At 48.5% G+C, this 11,308-nt stretch overlaps 2 protein-coding genes across 3 annotated transcripts; one reads left to right on the forward strand and one right to left on the reverse strand.

Annotated features, from left to right (window-relative positions):
- Positions 1–44: 44 nt before the first annotated feature.
- TRUB2 (TruB pseudouridine synthase family member 2) lies at positions 45–4,853 on the forward strand (the record flags this gene model as incomplete). 2 transcript variants are annotated; one of them, XM_082492755.1, is made up of 8 exons in its annotated part: positions 45–147; positions 238–366; positions 566–640; positions 1,222–1,283; positions 1,605–1,686; positions 2,292–2,364; positions 2,822–2,958; positions 3,725–4,853. In XM_082492755.1, the coding sequence occupies 8 exons, from the start codon at positions 51–53 to the stop codon at positions 4,012–4,014; spliced, it is 945 nt and encodes a 314-aa protein (XP_082348881.1). In that variant the 3' UTR covers positions 4,015–4,853. The 2 variants fall into 2 exon arrangements, with proteins under 2 accessions (XP_082348881.1, XP_082348880.1); XM_082492754.1 differs by having other exon boundaries at positions 51–366.
- A 1,845-nt stretch (positions 4,854–6,698) lies between these two features.
- SWI5 (SWI5 homologous recombination repair protein) lies at positions 6,699–10,269 on the reverse strand (the record flags this gene model as incomplete). The annotated part of the gene is made up of 5 exons (XM_082492555.1): positions 6,699–7,369; positions 7,828–7,922; positions 9,029–9,150; positions 9,670–9,718; positions 9,857–10,269. 5 exons carry the CDS (start codon positions 10,267–10,269, stop codon positions 7,305–7,307), a joined length of 744 nt encoding a protein of 247 aa, XP_082348681.1. The 3' UTR covers positions 6,699–7,304.
- Positions 10,270–11,308: the final 1,039 nt, after the last annotated feature.

An 11,308-nucleotide genomic window follows, 5' to 3' on the forward strand; every position in this document is an offset into this window, starting at 1 on the left:
GCCTGCCCCGGAAGCGCCCGGCGGAGCGGGGCGGAGCGGAGCGGAGCGGCATGGCGGCGGTGCCGGGGGGGCTCTTCGCCGTCTACAAGCCGGCGGGGGTGGCGTGGGGCCGCGTCCGTGAGGCGATAGAGACGCGGCTGCTGCGCGGTGAGCGCGGCGGGATCCTCCCACGTCCCCGTCGCCCCCCCGGGGCGCTGCCGGCCGCCCCTTATCTCCCCCCCCCCCCTTCTCTTGCAGAGCTGAACGCGGCGCCGGGGCGCGCCCCGCGGCAGCACGTCCGATTCCTGCCCGCCCCGGCGGGGAACGACGGCGGGGTCACCGGGCTGGTGGCCGCCAGGGTGCCGGTGCTGGCCGACCACCCCCTCGGTAAGGGCCACCCCGGGGTCTCGGCCGGTGGGGGGGGCGGTGGGACCCCCGGGGGTGATGGGACTCCCGGGGGCGGTGGGTTACCCGGGGGTGGTGTGAGCTCCGGGGGCGGTGGGAGCCCCGGGATGATGGGAGCCCCGGGGCGGTGAGAGACCCAGGCAGGCACTGTGGACCATCCTCGATGCTGTCTCTGTTGCAGTCCGAGGTCCGCGGTTCAGGCGACTGAAGATCGGAGCGGGTCACCGGCTGGACGTGAAGGCCTCGGGAGTCTTTGGTGGGTCTCATCCTGGAGCAGCACTGCGTCCCACCGGCTGCGAGGTGATGGGTTTCCGTTTGGGGAAGAAGCAGTGAATGCTCAGCCGTTACGCGGCAGTACCTCCGGGTCTCTCAGCCCAGCTGGGAGTATAAATGCTAAAACACAGAAGAAATAACCCTACAAGACACTGGCAACGCTAGGGAACAGGAGCAGTCATGCACACAGGGCTTTGCTGTGAGACACCCAGCTCCTGCCTGTGACTCCATCCATGATCTGCCACGTAAACCCCCATTTCTGCTCCCCCACTTGAATTGGTTTCACCATGGCCGGCATTGCTAAGCATTTGCCATGAAGTACCCAGGTGGAAAGTTCTGGGGAAATCCGAGCACCCTTGTTACAGGCTTTTTATAGTTCTAATGACAGGCAGTAATTTGGGGGTTCAATTGCACTGCTCAGACGTGACTTCTAAGGAGAGATGGCCATGTCCAGGGGGGAAGCAAAGGGGAAGCAAAGCAGCGTGAGTGTGCAGCGCTGTGTCAGTGCCCGTCAGGAACTTTACATGTGGCTGAATAACATGTTCCCCATCTTCTGTGTTTCAGTACTTGGCATAGGCCACGGGAACAAGCTACTCACTGACCTGTACAACTGCCACCTGACCAAGGTAGGTGATGGCTCTGAAGGGCCCCAGAACATCCAAGCGCGACCTCACACTCGAATCCTGCCCCAGTGCCTCGGGCTGGCCTTGTGGCGGTGGTTCTGCTTTAGAGTCTCAAACCCACCAATGCTTTTGAGAGCTTTTCAGGGTCCAGAATTTTGTCCTTCACGTGAGTGTCCACACGTGGCTGTATAAGCAGAGGATGCTGCTGTCTTTTTGTGCAACACCACCATAGCCTGCACTTCCTAGCCGCTGCACAGCAGAGTATTGCTATTCGATTGCTTGGTGTATTTCTTTGACAAATTGCACTCTTTGCCCTTCTTCAAGGTTTACACTGTTGGTGGGCTGTTCGGTAAAGCCACTGATGACTTCTCGGACACAGGGAAGCTAGTAGAGAAGACAACATTTGGTAAGAAACTGAATTGATGTGTTTTTAAAAAAAACAAAGAACACCAAACAAACGGCATGCTAACCATAAAGCATTTAACCAGGTAAGTTGCACAATGATAAAAAGGTGTGCCTTGCGTGCTTTCTAGTTGTTATTTTTACATGCAGCCCATGTGCAATCCGGACATCACAGTCAACGTGTTCTAAATACAACCACAATACACGTAAAGCCAGTATGAGTCCTGATGACAGTGGTTGCTGCTGGATTGCTTGGGACTCAGATCTCTCTGTAAATCATACATGGAGATAGCGGTTAGAACCTTTCATTGAATGAAACTCATCAAACATCCAATAAGAGAAACTGGAGCCAACATCTTGAAATCAATTAAGCAAAATGATTTTTCCCTTTGTAGTCCAGCACTGTGCTGTTCTGTGCGTTACCACGGTGCAGCCCGCAGTGGTGACTCTGCTCTGCTGAAGCCACCTCTCTGCAGGTCTCATCAGCCCATCTCGATGTGACTGCCTGCCAAAGGGACCGTAATACCCTGATGGCACATCTCAGACTGCTGTCTCTTTCCAGTTTCTGGATGGATAATTGAGAGTTCGTTTCTGCCTTAATATTTGCAGATCATATCACAAGGGAGAAGCTGGAACGGATTCTCGCTGTCATTCAAGGAACAAATCATAAGGCCCTGCTGATGTACGTATCCAGTGGGAAAACGCAGCTGACCTCATCTGACTGCCATTTGCTGGTCTTTAAAACAAATGAGATGATTTTGTTTGCCATAATCAAGTCTTTAAAGGTTGGAGTGCTAGACAGGAACAGAGAGAAGTTACTCTGAGTGCTCTGTACTCTGGCAAGAGGTTGCAGTTAAGTGTCCTTTTTGTGTCCTGAAATCTCCAGCTATTTTAGGACCCAATAGCTACCTTAGGATCTACAAAAATATCTTGCAGACGTGACCAAGTACCTCCCTCCCAAACTGTGCTATACTACTGACAGTACACATATTATAGCATTAAAATGTATGCAAAGACTCAACACATAGGCAGTTTTAAGAATAAAATTTCCGCTCTGCTTTATTGGGAGTGGAAATATTTTGCATCCCATTGAAGAGAAGAAGTAAGTGCCTGCACTGCTCCCTTTTTTCTTTTTCTAGACATTCTAACATTGATATGAAAACACAAGAGGCATACGAGCTGGCTGTCAAAGGGTTGATTCGCCCCATGGGAAAAAGCCCTCCGATAATCACAGCGATCCGCTGCCTCCAGTTCGCACTTCCAGAATTCCAGCTAGGTAGGACCGGTACAAAAACTATCGGGGAAGTCTGAGTATATATTATGGCAAATAAGTTGTTAAACTTCAGTTTCTTGTTCGTGATTTAAGGCAAAATAAATTGGTGAGAACTTTGCATCAACTTGTAACTGGTAATCCCTGCAGAAAATGTAATGGTTTGTAGTTACCAAAGTCACAAAAGCATGTCCTCATTAGATTAACTCTTTAGTGTGGTGCAAAGATTTTTTGGTAGCACAAGATCTGGAACCCTCACAGTACTGAAGCTGCTGCAGTAAATCAAGCCAGCTGTGCACCCAGCTCACAGGTTCTTCCCTGCCAGTTCCAGATCTAAGACTGAGGCAATAAAATTTGCATAATAAACTTTATGGGGCAAAAATTCTTCCTTATCCCAATATTTCAGTGTAATGCATTTCAGTGTTTTTTTGTTTTGTTTTAAAAGCGTGGTTTGCTTTCCTGCAGCCAGTCTCCCTACTCCTCACAAATTATTTGTCTTATTAAAAAGGTACCTTTTCTTATCCCCATTGAAATACCTGAATTTCTACATTAATCTCCTGTACCTATACGTTTGTTTTCTAAAACATTCACTTTGTGAGGGGCTAGAACACCCTGCAGTATTCCAGACAATCATGATCCACCTGTGCTGTATCTTAAATAGTCTCTTCTACCAAACCAGTTCTTTCAGCATAATCATGTCTGGATTTACAGACAAGGTCTGAGTTTGTGTCAATGCTTTGCTGCTTCTGACGGCATCTCTCTGTCCTTCTAGAAATCCATTGCTTGCATGAGACTCAGCAGTACCTCCGAAAAATAGTTCATGAGATCGGTCTGGAGCTGAAGTCATCTGCCACGTGCACACAAGTGCGAAGAATACGTGATGGTGTTTTCACACTGGATGACGCTCTCCTGAGAACCCAGTGGAACCTGCAGAGTATACAGCATGCAATTTGGGACTGTCAGCTTAAAGTGAAAACAGAGCTAGAGAAAACACTAGGCCATCAGGATAATAGTCTTCTTCATCAGATGGATGCTGAGATGGCCCACGCTGCTGACAGCTGAGTGTGTGCTACGGAGGGAACGTCCACAAGCAATCTCTGTCGCACAATAACGCAGCTACATGCTGACAGCATGATGGACAGCAGAAGGAAAGAGGTTAATTGCAGTTCACTTCCACCCTTTCCTTGAGATGACTTTAATCAGAGAGGCATTTTTTTCAGTGACAGGCTGTATAATTTTTTTTAAAGCATCGCAAACAGTTCATTAACAGGAGTTAGCTGTGCCAAAATTCCTGTTGACTTTGGGAACATTAGGTTGCTAAGGGATATAAAAACCCATCCCCAAATTGCTTAGCAGCAGGAAACAGACAGCATCTTACAGAGCTGTATTCCCTTGATTGCACGGATTTGGTTGTTCCTTGCAAGTGGCAGCATAACTTATCTACTCCACAGATTTTATGTTCCCTCTGTTGTCCCAGAGTATTTTCTTTCCATTAGTCCTGCTTTCAGACACGTAAGAGTTCAAAATCAGACTGAGAGAGGGACGTGCAGGAGAAAACACAGCTTACACAAAGCAATGCAAGGAAATGTTTACATCCAGAGTAGGTGTGTGTGACGAGGAAAGTGACTTGTAATAGGGACTGATGCATAAGATACACAAGAAATAAAACTGAAAGTGACCTAAAGGGAAAAAGATTGGTTCTTGGCTCAGTACTCTTCCATGAGTACAATGACTAATTAAAAAAAGAGCATGCTGGTCTTCTTTTTGTTCCCCTGAGGAACCAGGGGTGTTCGGGGGTCTGTGGTATCCTGGTCTGCAGCAGCTCCATGCAGACAGCACGTACTGCCCTTCAGTGAAACTCTGGAATACCATTTGTTCTCTGTTAGCTCATTATAGCGGGATCTGACTAAGCAGAAATACACTTTCTAAGTCTAAATTAAAAATCTGAAGTTACACTTACCATTATTGCACTTGATATTTTTCCAGCTATACCCTTATTTATAGAAAGCAGATTTGTTCTATTCCCTTCCGAATTTGGACAAAGGCCAGCATATTTCATCCTCCAGATAGCCATTAAGCTGCAAGAGGTAACTCTGGGAGCAGCGTAAGAGGGCCTGTGATGAAGTACCTAAGTGGCAAGGTCCAGTCCTGTCCTGAAGTACCCCAGGAGTCATTAACTTAGACCCTGGAATCTTTCCGTTGTTCTGGGTTTCCCTGCTCTGCACAGAGCAGCCAGAACAGCAGTGGAGCGTAGCTGCCACCATGCGGCACGTCACCGTGCCAGCTGCAGAGCCACAGGGAGTCCCCAAGGGCAGTTTGCTCTTACCTCAGCTGGGTGCTTCTGTGCACATTCATCCTCCGTGGACAAGCAACGGGGTCAAGGGCACCTTCCACAGACAACTGTCCTGTGCTAACTGGAATGTAAACCCATCACCACGGAAGCGTGAGTTCTGGAGCCAGGCAGAACACTTGCACAGCTACAGCTGCAGCTGCAATTTTTAATACTAGTGGTCCTACAAGGAGGAGAAAACGGACTTCTCAGTCCTTAAATAACCTTCAATAACTTTGTTACTGGAGTATATACTTCATCCCCCACAGCTTACACCTAACGCAAACTGAAGGAATTTCTGTACATACTTCCCATTGCAAAAAACATTTCCAGTTGGGTGTGCCAGTGCCAGACTAATATTTTGGTGGGAACACTCCAGGATAAACCAGCTCTTCCACAGAGAAAATAACAGCCAAAATAGCAATGTGGGTTTTGAGAACAAAGTTAACATTTCCCAGTTCTTGCCTTCTTGTGACTTTTTCCTCCCCTTAAAACTACTCCAAAACACAGTTTTTCACACTTGGCAAGAGGGGGGTTATTGTGGGGAAGATATACCTGTAACCATACCCATGACAGTCCAATCTTATATGGCCACAGCAAATACCCCCTGGAGAAGCACAGCTGCACGTTAGCAGTGATTTGCTTGAATGAATAGAATCATGGAATCATCTAGGGACCTTTAAGATCATCGACTCCAACCATAAACGTAACACTGCCAAAACCACCACTAAAACACGTCCATGTCACAGAATACAGATATTTTGCCTGTCCCCCTGCTTTCGACTCCTCCCCACAGCTTTTGTGGTAAAACAAGATACTTCTTAGTGACTCTTCTGGGCCAGGTCCAGAACCGAGAGCACAGAAACAATTATCTGTTCTGAGCAGCAGCCTTGTGACGGTTTTTCGGTTTCCAAGCAGTACGAAGACAGATTCAATTTGATTCAAATTTGGAAATAATGAGCAGACTGCAGCATGGGCCTGACCAGAGACCGGGGGGAATCTTAACAGCAAGAAGGTCTTACAAGTAAAAAGCAGCAGAAGGACATCAAGCTTGAGTGAAAAAGGGACAATAGATCTGCAGTCAGCAGAGCACTTTATCACTTAGAACCGCACGAAGCAGCCAAATTTAGTCTGTACAGTCACCCCCAATCCCAACACCTGACACTGAAACACTCATGCTCTCAACATACTTTTGTGTTTAGGACACCGCTCACTGTCACAGTGACTCTGCATTTAGAAGAGAAGAAAGGTAATTCGGCAGCTACCCATTACTGGGTAGTGCTGCCACACTGTCTCCATTAAGCCCTCAGAAAACATTTGAATAATAGATGTTACAGCTGTCTCAGAATATAGTTTAAGAATTTGTTCCCAGGTTCATGCAATGTTTTATAGGCTCTTAAAGTGAATTACTGAGAAATGTGATAGCTGCTTTATTCAGACTGGACAGTTCAACACAACTTCATATTTTGCCATTTACTACAGAAATGATACAAAACCTCTAGATACCAGAGCAGTTAAGTACAAAAAATGCAGAACACCCAGACTTATCCAGATTTGGTCATAAAACAAAACATAAAACTTCTTCCCTCCCTAATCCTGAGGGGTTTTTCTTTTCTTTCAAAGCAGCTATTACATTGCACATTTGTATGTCCTCACTTCCTCTACCCAGTCAGTATCCAAATAGTCCCTGGATTCGTAGAGAAGCAAAAGCTCCATGTGAAGTCTTAACATCAACCTGAATTACAACCTTTCCAATAAAAAAATAAAAATACTGTTCACCAGGTAGTAGACAAAGTTATCCAAAATCCTACATCCCTTTCCCACGAGCAAGAAACAGTTGATAGATTCAACAACTTGCATGTTCCAAAGCTTCCTAGAAATAATGCCGTTAACCCACACTCTGTTGCAATTCTACATACATACTTCCGAGGCCACCTTATCTCAGTTCTAAACTGCTATGACACCAAAATATAATGGTCCAGTAACAGTCACTTTTGCAGGATGTGAGTCTTCAAGTTCAATACTAGTCGCTAAGCTCCAGATCGTATTCAGGGTAGAGCTGTTTTGTAGTAACCCCTCGGATAACAGCTAGAAAAGAAAGAAATACCATTGCTTTCATTATACAAAGATCAGAAAAGTTGTGTTTTCCTCCCAGTAACCCCTAACTATCCCACAGAACCTCCCATAGCTAAGAAACCAGTTGAAGGTTTTACAGCTATGCTCCCTGCTCGTCTCAAGACTTTTCCTTTTTTAAGTACACAAAGAGCAAAACTGACAAAAAATAGCAAGACTTATAAAGATTTGGTAATTCATAACACAGATTAAAATACTGGTAAATAACAATTATTTCACTTGTTCAGTTCTAAAAGCATCCCGAGAAAATAACGACAGAAGCATTTGTGCTTGCACAAGTGATTGGGTCATACAAGTCTAGAACTGAAGAATCTTTAAAACAAGCTCTGCCTTCACAGCATAGTAGCTTCTCTCTCAGTGTCTATATGAAAACATTGGCCAAGAAGTTCTTCAACAGCATTCCCTTTCCTTACCCAGCTTGCCTAGCAGCATCTGTCCAGCATCTTTAATATCATTGTACTCATGGAGCAGAGAGATGTGCTTCTCCAATTCCTCCAGGCTGTAGCCTCTGTAACAATAAAGCCAGAAAGGTCAGAAATGACACAGCGGGATTGCTGCTGCTGCTGCATAGCAAGTGCTGCCACTACTGAACAAGCACAGCAAGGATATTTGAGATACCCAAGCCTGGCACATCAAAAGCAGAATCCAAAGGCAGCAAGTACAGTTGCTGCAAGTCGTCAATATGAAAGCTACAAATGAGCAGATCCTCATTTTGAGGGTTATTGCCACATCAAGGCTTATCAAAAAAACCCAATCCACCCGAATTCTCAGAATCAAGGAGAAATAGGAATAGGCTGTGGTGAATGCAATTTGTATGCATCTCTAATCTGCAGCTAGGTAAAAAAAAATTAAGGTCTGTTCATCCTTGAGGATAAAAAAACCCCAGCTTTTGGAACAGCCTTTATTGTCTTACCATTTTCATTTTATCTTAGAAAATATCATTCCTTCACAATGAATAACCCACAGGGATTTCTTCTCTTTAAAAATCAAGCAGCAATTTTATCTCAATACAGTTGCTAACAAGCAGCTGCCACAGTGTGTCGTAAGAAACCACGATAAAACAGCTGCACTACCCTGTATGTGACACCCATCATGCTGAAGTGCTCTGCAGGCCACTTGCTTCCCTGGAAAACCCCTCTGCTTCTCAAACACAAGAGTTTAACTCACTTGCCTCAGACACAAAACAACCTAATACTTGATTAAGATGGAACAAAAAGGAAACAGTTTTATCTGAGACCAAATTTGGCAAATTTTAATCCTCACATGAACAAGCTCTTCTGGTAGCATGACATATTGTAGTATCATGATGGTTAAAACTATTTGTTCCCAATTTACACGTAATTACCTCAGCAACACCTGCGGTAAAGTTAATTTTCTTAACCAAGCTCCTAGTAAAACTTGTTTTGCTTTGACAAATAAACCAGAAATAATTCCCTTTTGTCTTTAACAGGTCCCATAACTCAAAACATCACTGTACTGAACATTGTATAGCACCATGATAAAAATGGCATCATAAGAGGTCAGCTTTTAGCTCTAATTCCTGGACCACATTTTGTTTTAAAAACAAAAATAACTGAGGCATCACAGTGAACACCGAGATTGCCAAGGACATACTCAGACAATAATTGTGCAATTTCCCGGTCTAGCGCAAGGTCTTTCTGTTTCAGCTCTTCAATTTCATACCGCAGGGCTTCTTCGTTGGCTCCATTAGGTTGGCAGGACCTTGGAGATGGGATCTGTAGAGCACAGAAGACGTTTAACACTAACTCAGCCCTGGATAAGATGCTGGAGGGCACGGATCAGAACATACTCTATGTGTCACTGGATGAAAAAAGAGAAAAAGAAAAGGAAAAAATACCTCCTGGACAGGGATGGGGGGAAGCTCAGGTAAAATATTTGTTTATGCAACATCAGCCCACTTCATAACATATCCGACAACATTTTGTAGATTTACAGCATAAAGTGAAAATAAAACAAATTAAAATCTCAATTTGGCGTTTAAGAGAAGCTTCCAGGATGGTGCAGTGCCAAACCGCGGGGCCGGCAGTGACTCAGGCAACGAACAACTTCACCCCCCGGTAAGAGCACCCCCGCGCTGTTGCCAGGCCGGGCCGAGCCACCGCAGCCGTGCCAGCGGCTACCGGGGAGCACGGGCCGCCGCCGGGGGAGGGCAGCGGCCGATCCCAGGGGTGAGCCGCCGAGGGGGGAGCCGCCGAGCAGGGCCCACCTCCCCCCCAGCCCGGGCGGGGACTCACCAGTGACCTGAAGCCGGCCGCGCCGCTCCGCCGGCCGCCACCGGGGGTCCTGGCAAAACAGAGGGGGCGCCGCGTCAGAGGCCGGACACCCCCGCGGCGAGGCCGGGCCGGGCCGCGCCGCCTTAGCGGGGACACAGCCCGCGACGCAGCAAGGGAGGGGAAGGGGTGGCGGGGAACCGGCTCCTACCTCCTCGGCAGGGGCCGCGGCGGGGCGGGGGAGCGGCGGGGCTGGCTACGGCCCGCGTTCGGCGGGACCCCCTCGGCCAGGGCTGCCGCCTCCCGCCGCACCGGCGCGGGCTGCGCCGTAGGGCACGCCGGGAGCTGGAGTCCCGTCGCCACCGCCGCAGAGCACGTCGGGAGTTGTAGTTCTCCCCTCACAAGGCGCGGCCGCCGTTCCGGCCCGCGACAGCGCTGCAGGAACAAACTTCCCCCTGTGAAGCTGCAAGTGGGGCAGGACGTAATTATCCCAATTACTGCAGCTGAGGCGATGGCGCCCTGTGCCTTACGAAAAGGTGCCTCAGAGCCACCTCGGCTCTGGGACTGCCCCCCGGACGGGGTCTCAAGGAGAACTCTGTCTCCCCGTGGGGTCACTGGCGCCATTGTTATTCTTGTAGAGGAGAAGCTGCTGCCACCGGCTGCCCCACGCGTCCTGCCTGGAGGAACCCACAATAATTTATTGTCGTTTAGACAATTATTCCATTGCCCGATGGCCCCTCCCCACCCGGGAAGGGAAATCGGGGAAAAAACAAGGAAAAACCAAGAGCTGAGAGATAAACAGATTTAATAGAATAAGAGTAAATAATAACACTAAAGAACCAATATTGGTCCTGATGCCAATATAAAATACACAAAGATTATCCTCATCCCGTTCTATCCGTAGGGAGCTGTGCACTCCCAGCAGTGACAGCCAATGTGGGACCCGCGAGCGCTGTGGCTGTGGGAGGAAGGGACAGCCTCAGGGATCCGGCACCGGGACAAGGCGTTCTCGGGGTCGCAGCCATGAGGGGGGAGACAGAGGGAGAACTCCTCAGCAAACTTCTAATTTATATTGAATGTGCCATTCCTGGTATGAAATAATGCTGTTGGGCAGCTTGGGTCAAGTGCCCGGGTCTGCTGCTCCTCATCCCCACACCTGGAGAGCTCGAAAACACTGAGACCTTGAAACCTGCATACCATACCTGGCTATAAAGTAAATATTTTCACAAATTCAGACACTAGAGGCTTCTAAAAGTGCATTTTCCCCAAGCATTAGAAGAGACATTGGTCCTGTGTCACTCAAACCAGGACACCTTCTGAGGCCCTGAGCCTGGCCTGGCTGCCCAAACCCACTGCAGCTCCGGGGGCCGGCGCGGAGGGGGGTCTGTCCCCAAGCCCTGCCCGGCGCTGGCGGCCGCCTTGCCGTATTCCCGGGGCTGACCGCACCGGCCAGCACCCGGAAGGTCGAAGGACCTGGGAACGGGATCACACACGCCAGCAACACCCGACGCCGGCGCCAACCGGCACTTCAAAGGCAGAGCTCAAGCACCGCGGCGACCGCAGAGGCGTGCGGAGCTGTGGGACGCGCCCAGCAGAGGAGGGGTGGGCCGCCCAGCTCCCCGGGCGCGCTCCTAGCCGGGTTTATCCCTGCCGACCGAGCGGC

Source organism: Vanellus vanellus (assembly GCF_965231255.1).
Source record: "Vanellus vanellus genome assembly, chromosome: 18".
NCBI classification, from domain to species: Eukaryota; Metazoa; Chordata; class Aves; order Charadriiformes; family Charadriidae; genus Vanellus; species Vanellus vanellus.